The sequence below is a fragment of the Rhinolophus hipposideros genome (assembly GCF_964194185.1).
Source record: "Rhinolophus hipposideros genome assembly, chromosome: 1".
Taxonomy (NCBI): Eukaryota; Metazoa; Chordata; class Mammalia; order Chiroptera; family Rhinolophidae; genus Rhinolophus; species Rhinolophus hipposideros.
This window is the reverse complement of record NC_138047.1, coordinates 16,234,868-16,248,781: the sequence shown is the minus strand read 5'-3', so window position 1 is coordinate 16,248,781 and position 13,914 is coordinate 16,234,868. Positions and strand designations below refer to the sequence as shown.

General features: G+C 36.4%; 1 protein-coding gene across 1 annotated transcript in view; it reads right to left on the bottom strand.

Annotated features, from left to right (window-relative positions):
- Positions 1–1,690: 1,690 nt before the first annotated feature.
- Positions 1,691–13,914, bottom strand: part of NEBL (nebulette) — a 105,984-nt gene continuing 93,760 nt past the window's right edge. Inside the window, exons 25-26 of the mRNA XM_081059900.1 lie at positions 9,542–9,648; positions 1,691–7,068 (exon numbers count right to left, since the gene is read on the bottom strand). Coding sequence (XP_080916026.1) covers positions 6,892–7,068; positions 9,542–9,648 — 284 coding nt within the window. The 3' untranslated portion in view covers positions 1,691–6,891. The remainder of the gene's footprint in view (positions 7,069–9,541; positions 9,649–13,914) is intronic.

Sequence of the window (13,914 nt, the reverse complement as noted above, 5' to 3'; positions counted from 1 at the left end):
AACCACAATCCAGTCAGCTGTGACCAAAGTGGTCACAGGAGATAAAGTTAATTTGGGTCATGGCCTTGGATAGCAACCATCTGGAAAAAGACAGTAAGTATGGCTATCCTGGGTCAAACACCAGAAACTAATTCATTTACAGTGCAATCTAACAACTAAATTTAAGATGCAGAAAAGTGTGTATGATGATTATGATCATACACATTTTTTCAAGTTGAATAACCAGAGTTCAGATTTACCTCTTTCTCTGTATATTTCAGTCTACTATCCTCTTTCATGTTTGCTACTTCAAAAAAAAAAAAAAATGGGAAAGGTGGCAAAGATCAAATGTCATGGTCTAAATGCAAAATCACTAACTGGGTGCTCTGTTCTAATATTGACTTTTCACCCTTCGAACCTATTTTGTCATTCTATTTTTTCATCAGAACTCTGCTGCTCCCACATACAAGTATAATAGACAAAGGCCTAAAATGTTTGCTTCAAACCGCAGAAATTAGCTGAAGTTCCCATTTGGACCACATCCAGTTTTCTGCCATCACAAAACTCTTATTCAATCCTGTTTAGGAGAAGCAGATTACATAGAGAAAGGAACAAAACTTTCCTTTTATCTACTTTTTAATTCACTGTGTCTGAGTATTTTTGTAAAACGTTATTTTGGTGGACTTCTGGTGGTCATGTATGTCTCAATTATCTATAAAAGTAACTTCACAAATTTTTAAGTTAATCAAATGATAAGCATAGTGTATTCCAAACCTAAATTACTTCAGTTCGGGGGGGAAAAAAAACAAAAACCTTGCTAAGTTATTTATTTCTGTGTGGCTTGGGTTCCAAGGAGTAGACTTAGTATTATGGCGGGGGAAAAGTCTTGGAGGGAGAAAAACATAGTAAATCCTGCAAACAAACAAATAAATAAGCTGTTTTGTAATTGGAAATATCATCACTATGTTTGATGATTACTATTATACACGTATTTATTTCATACTTTTGGAATTAAAAAAAAATACCCCAAAAACAGAAAAGTCAAGATTAGAAAGAAGTGTTTATTCTATGAGCAAGTGTCCTAAATGTGTCATCTGCAAAGTTTATCAGTTTATAATTAGGAGAGTTTATGGGCCATCAAAAGGTGCTTCTACAAAATAATACAACAGGGCAAAGGTTCTGGTCTCGATAGATTTATATGGGGGTAAAAATAGGGACTAACTCACTTTTTCCAACTATGGGAAAATTAGAAAGAAAAGCAATTATGTTCTGTGATAAAGCAGCCATTCTTAGCTGAGAAATCACAGCGTCTTCCTATGTCATGTACTTAATTTGCGCACTTTCTATTCTTTGCTCCAAGCTGTTTCTTTCATCTTACAAGTTCAAGAAAATTAAAATCGTGCTATTGAGGACACATAAGGGTTTTAATCTTGAAAGAAGTAAACTACAAAGATGGAGTATTGTAGTACTTTGATATAAAATCAGAAAGATACTGAGCTGTAAAACGCATAGTCTTGTTATCATTTAAAACCAAGTCTATTTGGGGGAAGAAGACACACTGAAGGACTCAGCAATGCAAGTCACTGAAGCCGACATACGAGTATATATATCTTTGATGGGACTTGATGTGAGTTGTCACAATAAACCTAACACCCAGAATATTATCAATAACCCATGCTCCAAGAAACCAAGGTGAGAACCAACAAGTGGAACCATTTTGTTATATCCTGCATTTATTTAAGCAAACCGAACGTGTAGAGGTCGGAAATTAAAGCGTTATAATGTCTTACAAATACAGAAAGAAGACACAGAATAATAATACCCTGGAGAGAGTGCATCTGAAAACACAGTTCTGTCACAGGAGAACATTTGCAGTGACCACACTGACGCCATGGCCAACACATCCATCCATCATTCTTGTTCCAACATCGTTCAAGTAGTTTTAATAGCTAAATCAGCGACTTGCTCTTAAACAAATAATAATACTCATGATTATGGTAGCCTTGAAGGATTTGTGAGTGACTACACTATACATATGAGATGCTGAGCTTCATTTGTTATTTCAGGGCCACTGTACATTATGCAGAGGGAAATGATGTCTGATTACACAATTACTGTGACATCCACTGAAATGTGAACTAGTTTGCATAGGTTACTCCTTTGGGCAGCACGATGTTGCTCTAGTCCACCAAGGCTTAAAGATTCACAGTGTAGAGGAAAAAAACATGAATTAAAGCATTTCTACTAAAATATATTTTAATAGCTGGTGTTAACAATTTGCATAACAAAAGCCAAATTATATGGATAACATTGTGTTGTTTTGTTAAGTCCCTTCATTTAAAAAACATTGTTTCCTCCAAAACCCTAAGCGCGCAAAGCTAGTAAAATCTTGCAAATTCATTTATCAACCACAATTCTACATATTTTAAAGCAAACAGACACCAAACTGCACAATGACTCACTTTTGCATTTTGATCCCAGGTCAAAGGCCAATGACAGTTCCACACCGTGCCTGTAACACACCTGTTGCTATTTCTACATGCTCAGCCAGTCATTGTGTGGACACTGAAGAATGACGCAGATTTCTCTTTTCCTTTAAGTAAATCACTCGTAATAGCAACTGGATTACAAAGAAGTATGTACTACGCAAACTGGATACCATACATCAAACACTAAAAGCATATGGAACTCCCATAAATACATTAAAGTAGTATGGACAATTGGGGAGGAAATTTGCCCTGGGGATCCCCCCAGGATTGTGGGTTCCAGCAGTCTAAACATCATGGAATGATGGCCACAGAAGCATCATACAATGTCTTGATTTTTTTAATTATCCATAGTTGACACCTGTTTGGAAAGGATCCTAATGGGCATGAAATACTTCAGAAGAAGACTTTCACTTTAGCATTCACTTGCATAACTTCTTACTTAACTAAAGCTTTCTCATCTCCGTGTCATGTTCCCCAAAACAAGCACATTCCAGCGACTTTTAGATTATCAGAAGCAAATAGCTAAACAATAATAAAGTTATGAAATGAATTTCATCTTGTGTAATGAATTCAGACTCATAGCAGAATTCGTCTATCTTACAATAGGTGTTTTCAATCTCAAACCTAAAGTTAATGTTTATGCATCTTAACTATATATAAATCCACAAAGAACCTTTCAGAAATAGATGGAAGAAGTCATCTATTCCTAGTCATCTATTCCTTTAGAACTTTCCTAAAGTTCTAAACCTCTAGAGATAAAAGACAAGCAGCTATCGCCTTTCACATCTGTCAGGAGCATCTCGTTTCCCTACCATAAAAATACCAATCGTGTATAATAAAATATTACTACAGAATAAGCAGACACTTGCTTGCTTGGTTTTCATTCCAAGACCATAGTGGATAAATCAGGGTAATAAAAGGCACCTATTTTTTTTATATATCTATATTATAATTTTGGTATAAACTACATCCACTTCCTACAGGGATGTGTTATTAAAAGATTACACACATTCTCTTTATCTTTTCATTAAAAACATTCCACTGGAGATGGATAAACCTGAAAAAGATGCATCTCCTGAACTTCCACGGTTTTAGAAAAGTCGACTTCCTGACCCCTAGAGTGCTGTCTAGCTCAACATGGAGAGGATAAGGAAAGAAAGACTGTGGCAAAACTGTGAAAACTGCATCTTCATTTTCGAGCAATGAACCCAGTGGCAAGAGAGGAGCTGGTCTAGTTTCATCCATCTTCACACAAGGTGTTCTTGGGAATTGTGCTTGCAAATTCCTGTGTGTTGTGTGTAGGTGGGGGGAGGCCTGAGAAGATATAGGGACATCTGACAACCAGATAAATATTTCAAACAGGGCTACACTGCACACGTGTAAACAATAACAAGAAGACACAAAGAAGTCTTTTGCCACAGGTTAGAGATACGGTAGAAAGCTTTCCTACAGACCAACAATTAGTAAAAACGTCTACCACAAAAACTTACAACAAAAGCATTATATTCTGTTGCTATGCTTTTCTCCAGAGAGATATGATCCACATACAATTTTGTTTTGGGGACCTTGAAAACCGTGTCAAACTTCTCCTTGTGCTTTTATCAGGCTGGAGAACAAATCAAATTTAGAAAATCTGGAGCATGCTCTCTGTAAAGTCTACTTGAACTTGATTTTTAAAACACTCGTGTTTTAAACCCTTCACTAGCTGTCAAGTGTTGTGTGTGGGATATCTGGTGTGAAACTGAAGGGGGGGTTGTGGAAAGGGGAGATGTTCAAGACTGTAGTTTTGAAAACGATGCTGTGAAAGTAGCACTTTGGTATTCAACATATATGTTTCCTATATTTCTGCTGAGATGTTTAATATCCTGACGAGCTTCGGTAACAATGACAACCCTATTAAATTAGAGTGTCAGGAGCATGTGACACCTTGTTCTCCCTCAGTCTTTACTGTAAAATAACTGCCCTCTCGTTAAATTCTGATCAGATCTGAATTCCTGACATCTGGAAGCAGAAACATCTTGCTATGCAAAGCTTAAACTTTTAGGAGAATTATTCCCCAAATAAGTATGACTTTTACAGTCAATGAATCTGATTTTGAAATCAGTGGATGAGAGAAAACAATGAAACATCAAACTGTTACTTTATGGTAACTTTCCCCTTTATAATCATTTTAAGTTTGTTTCCTTTAAGCTTCCTATAAATGTGCTATTTGTCAAAAATTGTACCTGTTGTACATTTAGTCTGCAAATTTAATCAACAACTACTTTTTATAATCACGAAAAGAGGTCTGTCTGGGTGAAATGTAAATATTTACTTAACAATATAATAAAATTGAGCAAGCTTATTTTCCTCATTTTAATGCACAGGAACTTTTGCCAGAATATTGCAAGTTTGGCTTGTGTCTGTAGGTTTGTGTACAAGACATCAAAACTGATATGGGGTTTAATCAATTTAAACATGACTGGTCATTTCAATGACAGAAAATTAGTCAAACTCATTATTTGGAAATCTGTAAACCCACTCAAATAAAGCTCTAGTAATTTGCCTGAATTTTTCTTTAAAATTTTTTTTTTCAATTACAGTTGACATACTGAATTTTTCTCCTTTCAACTTTATGTCAGTGTCATGTAAATGCAGCTTGCGTGTAATAAATATTATCATATTTACTCTTTTAGCTGGATAAAAGGAAACTACGGGTTTCCAAAAGTATTTGCTAGCCTTTCAATGGTGTCAATGAATTAACATTTGCCTTTGGACCAATAAAGATTTCAATAAAAAATATTTTACAGGATATTTTGTTAATTTCTTTGACTATATCATATAAGGTAGATATTCCCAAGACTTATACATTTTATTACACTTTTGTAACTTCGCTTTTTCAGTTTCTTCCCAATTATGAGTCAGATTCTACATAAATGCTACCCTGTTGCAGGCCCCAATAAATGACAATCAGAAAAACAAAGTTGCTGATGGATGTTAATCTCTCAGGTGATCCTGACTATGGACCCCAGGTGAAATTCCATGACACATCAGCAATGGCTGCAGTCATGGCTAGGAGTCCAGCAGGAAACTGCAAGGTCACTCGTCTGAAAATCAAAATCTGACCATTTCGTTTTTAGTGAACAACCTGTTGGGCCTGTACCTAAAATCCTGATGACATTCCTCTCTCACCCCTTGAATGTGATTTAGAAAATAAAAAGCAGGAAGTGGAAAGGAAGTCTTTTCATTAACTGATTTTAGTGTCTAGGTTTCCATTCCAGACCATTTCCCAAAATAAGAAACCAGATCATCTCTTTCTGTGGAGCTAGTAACTTTTTGTTCACTGGTTTCCTGTAGCACACTCCATGTCCCACTTTGTCACTGGCTCGTGTTAAGTTTTCTTAACTTTTAAATCAGCAGAGGCATTAAGTTAATGAAAGCTGTTCAATGAACACCTAAATCACTTATTTACTAGAGTATACATCTATTTCCTAAGGTGTAAATCCTTCAAAACTAGAGTGCAATGCAGCAGGAGAATCTTAATAAGCAACTTTTCAAAATATGTTTTCCTGATGAGCTGGCAACTAGAGGAAAGGCTTTTTAGATATCAGCCACACTTTTTGCTTTAGTAACAGGAATGGGCGGTGCAACTGCCTATGCTACAGAAGCTTGAACCTACATGGCATGCAACAGGGTAAAGGCTATTAGGGAAATAATAGAGATGACCTTAAATTTGCCCTTTGCAGAGTAGCTGTGAAGTTATTTGGTCCTGTCATTCTGTGGAGTCAAGCATACACTTGGTTCCATAGAATGTAAATGGGGATTGGTACAAATGAGAAATAAGTAGAACCAAGTCAGCCAAGGAAACAACAACAAAAATTTCTTTGTTCAGTAGAAATTTCTAAGTCCCTAAGGCCACCAGTCAATACAATCTTAACCAAACTGTCATTCTGCCACTGCTTACATTTATTATAATAGGCATTTTTCACTGGAATTGGAAATTGCCTAATGACTCCAAAGCTAAATGGTTTTTAAATTATTGGCTGTGTTACTGAATTGAGAGAATTGGCTTCTGGTGATTCCAAAGTTACAGCTGAGAAGTTTCAGATACTTGTTACATTTATGGGACAATCAACATTTCTATTAAAGTCTACAAAAATACATTTCCGAGAAGGGTTCAATAGCCAATCAAAAGAAACCAATAACACAATTAGCAGCACCAGGTCTCCAGACCTAATTATTTTGCTACTAGGAATTACTGAAAATGCTGCTGTTTTCAGCCCAGAAGTCATTCCTTCTTCCTGGTACCTGTGTGTCTAATTGTCAAAGTAAGGATAGATTATTGTAAAATAACTGCCAAGTTGTCTTAAAAGTATCTTCTATCTTTTAAAAAGATTAGGTTTAGTATACATTAGAATAAAGCGGAAAGGGCAAGGAGAAACAATTAATTAACAAACTCAATGTAATTCGCTGGGAGCATCCCTGTTTTCCCTGTCCTCTGCACTGTGCCGTACATCCAGCCATCATCGATGGGTTGCACGTTGACGATGTAGTCGCCGTCCCTGAAGGAGACCTCATCTTCATCCTGGGCACTGTAATCGTACATGGCTCGGTAGGTCCTCTGGGCAAGGAAACATGGGGTCACACGATGAATACCAAAATAGTCACAGCCACAAATGCCCATTACACCAAACCCGCCCACACATAAAGTACCTGTTAGGAATGCTTCCAAGTACATTTTGTTCTGGAGATCTGGCAACCGGGGTCTGGTGTCTTACCTATGCTCATCTCAAGTTTACCGGGCTAGCAAAAAGCATAATACTGGGGGGCCAGAACAGGGAGAGTGCAAGCCACTAAAGACAATAGCTGGCCCATCAAATGGTCAGCTTTGAAACAGCAAGGCCCAGCTGCCCCCAGCGTCAGCTAACCCCAGAGATCTCAGATGACACAGATTGTCCCCTCGCCCACAGCCTTCAGAGAACAAAACCTGCCACAGTGGCAGACAGATCCAAGTCATTGCCAAGTCACTGCAACTGGTGCCCAGGCAGAGATAATGAACTTTTCTTAAACAGGTATCAAAACTTTTTGTTTCCTTTTAAAAATATATAAAACAAATAAAAGGGAAAAAATAAAAAATATACTCATTTTATTGGTTTTTGTATCACAGTGGTAGAAATTTAGCATATAAATGTTCTAAATATTAAGGCACATATGACTAAATCTTTGTTATAATGAGGAAAACGTTTGCTTCCTGGCTCCAAACTACATTACAAAGCTGTAAGTCATCAAAACAGTATGGTATGGGCATAAAAACAGAAACATAAATCAATGAAACAAAATAGAGAACCCAGAAATTAACCTATGCACATATGGTCAATTAATTTATGACAAAGGAGCCAAGAACATACAAGGGGGAAACGACAATCTCTTCAATAAATGGTGATGGGAACACAGGACAGCCACATGCAAAAGACTGAAACTGGACCACTATTTTACGCCATACACAAAAATTAACTCAAAATAGATTAAAGATTTGAATGTAAGACCTGAAATCATAAAACTCCTAGAAGAAAACATAGGTAGTAAGTTCCTTGACATCCGTCGTGGTCATGATTTTTTTAATCTGACACCAAAAGCAAAAATAAACAAGTGGGACTACATCAAACTAAATAGCTTCAACACACCAAAGGAAACCATCAACAAAATGAAAAGGCAACCTACCTAATGGGAGAAAATATTTGCAAATTATGTATCAGACAAGGAGTTAACATCCAAACTATAAATTGAGTTTTACTATACTTGTTTTCATGTAAGGCCAAAAGTTTGGCTAATATGTAACATCAGACAATCTCAAAATCAAGTGAATTCATAAACTGAGGGAACTGGCTGAAACACAAGAATTGGAGAGCGAGTAAAGATAACTTTCAAACAGTGGGGGTAGGGGTCAGGGAGGACGCCTGTTCCCAAGTTCTCCAGCAAAGGCCAGGGACTGAGTCAGGAGCTTGATGAAGGATGAGATGTCACATTTGACTAAATTATCTCAAACATTGCTTCCAAACTTTATCTCTAATGAATGAATCAATACTTCAAGATTTCCAGTAAGAGGATTCAAAGACACATTGGCTGTGCTGTTTAGGTTTCAGTGGTCATTTTGATTAATGTCAAGGTTAACTAGTTAATATGACCAAATATTTGTGCTTTCCAGACTGAATGGAAATAATTGGCTAAACCAATCATGAAGTAACGATTAGGATATTGTCCTGGTAGATTCTTTGTGTTCTATTGTTTACATCTTTTCACATCATACCTCCCCTTCTCAATGGTTTATAAGACTTTTGCCTCCTTCAAAAGGGTTATACAAATAGCAGCATATCCTTTATCCTTTATATGAAAACGTACATGTCCATTGATAGATGAATGGATAAAGAAGATGTGGTGTATATATACATATGTGTATATGTATATACACAGTGGAATATTACTCAGCCATAAAAAAGAATGAAATTGTGCCATTTGCAACAACACAAATGGGCCTAGAAGGTATTATGCTACGTGAAATAAGTCAGACAGAGAAAGATACAGATGGTATGATTTTTCTTATGCGTGGAATCTAAAAAAACAAAATAAATGAACAAACAAAACAGAAGCAAACTCACAGATACAAAGGACAAACGGATGGTTGCCAGGGGGTGGAGGGAAAATGGCTAAAAATGATAAAAGGCAATAAAAGGAACACATTTCCAGTTATAAAATAAATAAGTCAAAGGGATGTAATGGAAAGCACAGGGAATATAGTCAACAATACTGTAATAACTTTGTATGGTAACAGATGGTTACTAGACTTACTGGGGTGATCACAACGTAAGGTATGAAACATGTTAAATCACTTTGTTGTACCTGAAGCTAATATAATATTGTATGTCAACTATACATTCATAAATAGTAAATTTAAAAATATAAATAAAAATCATTTTAGCATTGAGAAAAAGAAAAAGTACAATATTCAGTTCAACTCTATTCCATCTGTATTTATAGCATTTCAGAGATGAAATGGGAAGACCATGGAAGAAGGAACACTTCACATCGACACTTACTAGATTCGGTGAATGCTGCATTGACCTCATGGATGACAGGCTGGTCTGGTGCATGTACCCATAGCCTTGGGAATGGCTTTGCTGGTAGGCTCCCGGAAGTACAGGTGCTGCACATTAAACACACGCATCGATTCCTTAAAGCAAGTCTCAAAATACCCCTCCCAAACCCTCAAGTGACGTCGTGCTCTGCTAGAAACTTTTGAAACAAAATGCCATTTTCAGTGTCATGTGAAATTCGGGTAGTGATGTTATAAGCAATCTCTAGATTAGTATAAATTTCAGTAATTAAGGACATACATAGGGATCCCGTTTAAGATGCAGTTAAAAATGTTAGAAATATATTTTATTTCTCTATTGCAGATGCTATGGCAAAAGAACACAAATACAAAAAATAAATTTCCCATAACTCGTAACAAAATAATGTTTCCACTTAGCCATATGATCCTCCTAGGCATTAAAAAGAAAGATATTTAAAGAAATTTAATTGGCTTGTCAAACCAATGGCAACGGGTACATGTTTTCACTGGATACTTCTCATATAACAGGACGCTCTGAATATTTCAAGACACACACCTGAATGTTACCTTTACAAAGATGGTAAACATGGGCTATATTTTAACAACATGTGTTTGTTTAGCAGTTAATAATAAGTCTACACCCTTAAAATAAACTTTCACTTAAAATATATAAATTTTCCATTTAATTTTGGCTGTAAGTCAGGACTACATCGGTTAGTTGCGTATGTTATAAAAGCCTGAGAAACCAAAACACTTCAAGAATTTCATAAACATTGTCCTTCTACATCAAAAGAATGTAGTATTAAAATAGTATTCACTTAGTTTGTGCTGTTCTCACCATTGATTTTCACATTCAAAGGACATTGTTCCAGTTTTGAAGAACACTGAAGTCTAGAGAAACCAACACAGAAGCTAGATAAAAACCCCACAAAATCAGTAGTATATACTTGGTGTTTCTCTGTAAATATGTTCCAGTATTGGTAAGCAGAAGCATGGGCTTTAAGTGAAGATATTTTAGTACCATATCCTTCATTGTGTTTTGAATTAATTATCTGATACATTAGTAAAGCTTGCGTAATACATGTGCGAAAAAATCCATAACAGGTTGTCATTTTTGTTCACTTAGGTTGAGTACATAAAGTAATTGTCATGGGTTGATTTATTCAGGACAGTTTTTATAATAAAAGAATAAAGCAGATGTAATTCTTGGATATTACGAACAATTAATGTTTTATAAGTGGCACATTCATTCTAATGATATATGAGAACATCAAACTTTTAAAGATTAATCATCAGAAAATTACAAATCATTAATGTGTTCTCCAGATAATAATGATACTACGTTGAAAGGGGATTTTTTTTTTACTAGTTCTTGAATTAATATTGCAGTGTTGTTACAAATTGTGTAATTTAATGTCTAGATGTGGCATCAAAGAGAAATCACCAAGATCTTTACTTGGATTTGCAGTACATTATAAAGTTATTAAAACAGTAAACACCAAATACTTCAGAAAAATAGGACTTTTTAACATTATTAAATCAATTTAAGTATTTAATGTCAAGATATCAAGGATATTGTCAAATTTCACTCATGAAGAAAAAATACTGAAATCCCTATAGCTATCTAGGCCCACTTACTTAGCTGAGTAAAAGAACCTTTTTTTATGTATTGGAAGCTGGAAGCACTGACCATTTACTCACTCCCTGGACTCTCAAATATTTATTGAGTTCATGTGTGCCTGGGGCTTCCTACAATACCTATCACTTAGTAAACTTGCATAAATGTTAACAACTACCATTTTCTACTATGTTCAAAGCATGCCAGGCATAAGACGAGTGACAAGAACAATTGCCCTCCAACAGCAGTGATGGCCCTAGACATTTGCCCTTTGCCCAATTAAAGAAATGGCTCTGGATACTTGGAGCATTTCCAGTTAAATATATTAGTCAATGATTCCAACTGCATATTCCAGATTGGCACTCCTGAATTGGTTTGTATCCATGAAACACGTCATTTCATTAATTATTATTTTAATTTATTTGTAAATATTAAGTAAGATAAATAAATAACCCTGCACACTTATTGAAAATAAAAAGTAAACTTTTAATCCTTTGCTACTCTATTTAATTATGACCTTTAAATTTTGGTGTACAGAATTAAGCACAACCATCTTAAAATATGTGGAGGAGAAAACTAAAAGGAAAAGACTACAATGAAAAAAATTTTAAATATGCTAACGCATATACGGTAATATGTTTATGTTTATGCAATTTGTACATCATAATCACAACAAGCATTTATTTCTCACCATTCTGGAGACAAAAGTCCAAGATTAAGGTGTCAGTGGGTTTGAGTCTGGTGAGATCCCACTTCCTAGTTCAAACTGCTGTGTCTTTAGATGGCAGAAGAGGATAAGGGAGTTCTCTGGGGTCTCTTTTATAAGGACACTAAATGTCATTCATGGGGTGTCCACCCTCATGACCTTATCACCAGCCAAAGACCCCACCTCCTAATGCCATCACTTTGGGGGTTAAGATTTCAACTTTAAGGTTTGGGAGGGGACACAAGCATTCAGTCTATAGCAATTGGATAACTATAAACATAACACAAACAGAGAAAATAATTTTGGGTTTTTCCTCATAGGCTTACTTGTTTAAAGATCCCAAATAAGGAGAAAAATCATCAGAAGTTTTCCAGTAAAGATATAAGACACAACAAAATTACTGTCATATTTTCTAATACTTAACTGTGGTTTTATCATTTAATGCATGTCAAAGAACTTAATGAGGTTTTTTTTTATGGGGAAGGGTAGCACACAGAATCTCTATTTAGACAATCAGGGGAATTGCTAAACTGAATGAAGATATAAATATAAAAGAGAAAGTATGAAGATGCTGGTTTTGAACAAAATATTAAATAATGTGTTATAGCCTAACTAGATCTCATGTAGACCATGAGCAAGGTGTTTGAGTGGTAATAAAACAGGCCCACGATGTGGACCTTTTTGTTTAAATAGCTTTTGTGCGTGCCATCAAGAATTCCATGTCAGAACTCCAAGTCCCCACGGCATCTGATTCTCTCCAGAAACTAGAGGTGGGTACTAAATCCACAACATTTATGCCAAGTGCAGCAGAAAGATGCTATTTTTCAATCAGAGAGAATTCCTGGCACTATAGAAAATTATTTTCCTTCCCCGCAGAAAACAGAAACAAGCGAGACTGCCTCCAGGTTTTAGTTTGTTTGTTTTAATGATAAACTGTGACTAGACAGCTGCCTGAAAAACAGGCTTGCTATATAATAAACCATAAATAAACAGACTTGAACATAAAAATGCAGTGATCTACAGCTAAGCTAAAACTAACAAGTTTTAAAAACATGCATAATCTTCATTGTGATATAAAATAAGTGCTTAAATGTTGAAAATCATATATAAAAATAAAAGCAGTCATATGTTAAATTTTGAGCTCAGGTAGGGGCCATGAACTGTGGCAAGGAAAGAGACAGAGGAAAAACCAATTACTTGCAGTGGTTTCCACCCTGACTGCCGATGAAATTCACCTGGGATTTTCTAAAACCATGTTCTGTCCAGGTCCCAGTCCAATTAAATCAGAATCTCAGAGGTAGGGATGGGAGGGACTGGACATTTTATTTTTTATATATTCCAAGTCATTCAAATGGTTAGCCATGGTGATGAACCACTGAGCTACTGTCAGTTTCCTTCTCCCCCACATGACAAATTTAGGGGTACCTGTGTCCCTATTTATGCTATTCCCAAATTTCCTCTCCCTCCCTGAAATGATGAGTGTTTGTGTGGACACCCCGCATTCATATGTTGAAACCTACCCCTCAATGTGATGGTATTTGGAGATGGGGCCTGTGGGAGGTAATGAGTCATTAGCGTGGAGCCCTCATGAATCTGGTGAGTGGCCCTGTGAGAAGAGGTCAGAGAGCTAGCTAGCTCTCTGTGGGCCGTGTGAAAAGGACACACGGAGAAGACAGTGGTCAGCAACGGGAAGAGGGGTTCACCAGACCTGACCACGCGGGCTCCTCGTCTTTGACTTCCAGCCTCCAGAACTGCGAGGAATATATTTCCGCTGTTTATACGTAATGCAGTCAATGGTACGAGTATTCTGTTACAGCAGCTGGAACAGGCTAATATAGAACCCCACCCCAGTATTTTTGGAGGAAATGTTTAAACCCGGGATTCAAGAAGCCACCGGGGATTACAGACACGAAGAAATGTGAGTCCAGAGGAAACTCGCTGCAGAGGAATTCCGAGGCTGACATGCAGCACTCCTGGTAAGAGGCCCCACCAAGCAGGGGATGACTTATGGCAACTGATCCTCCTTCTTGGG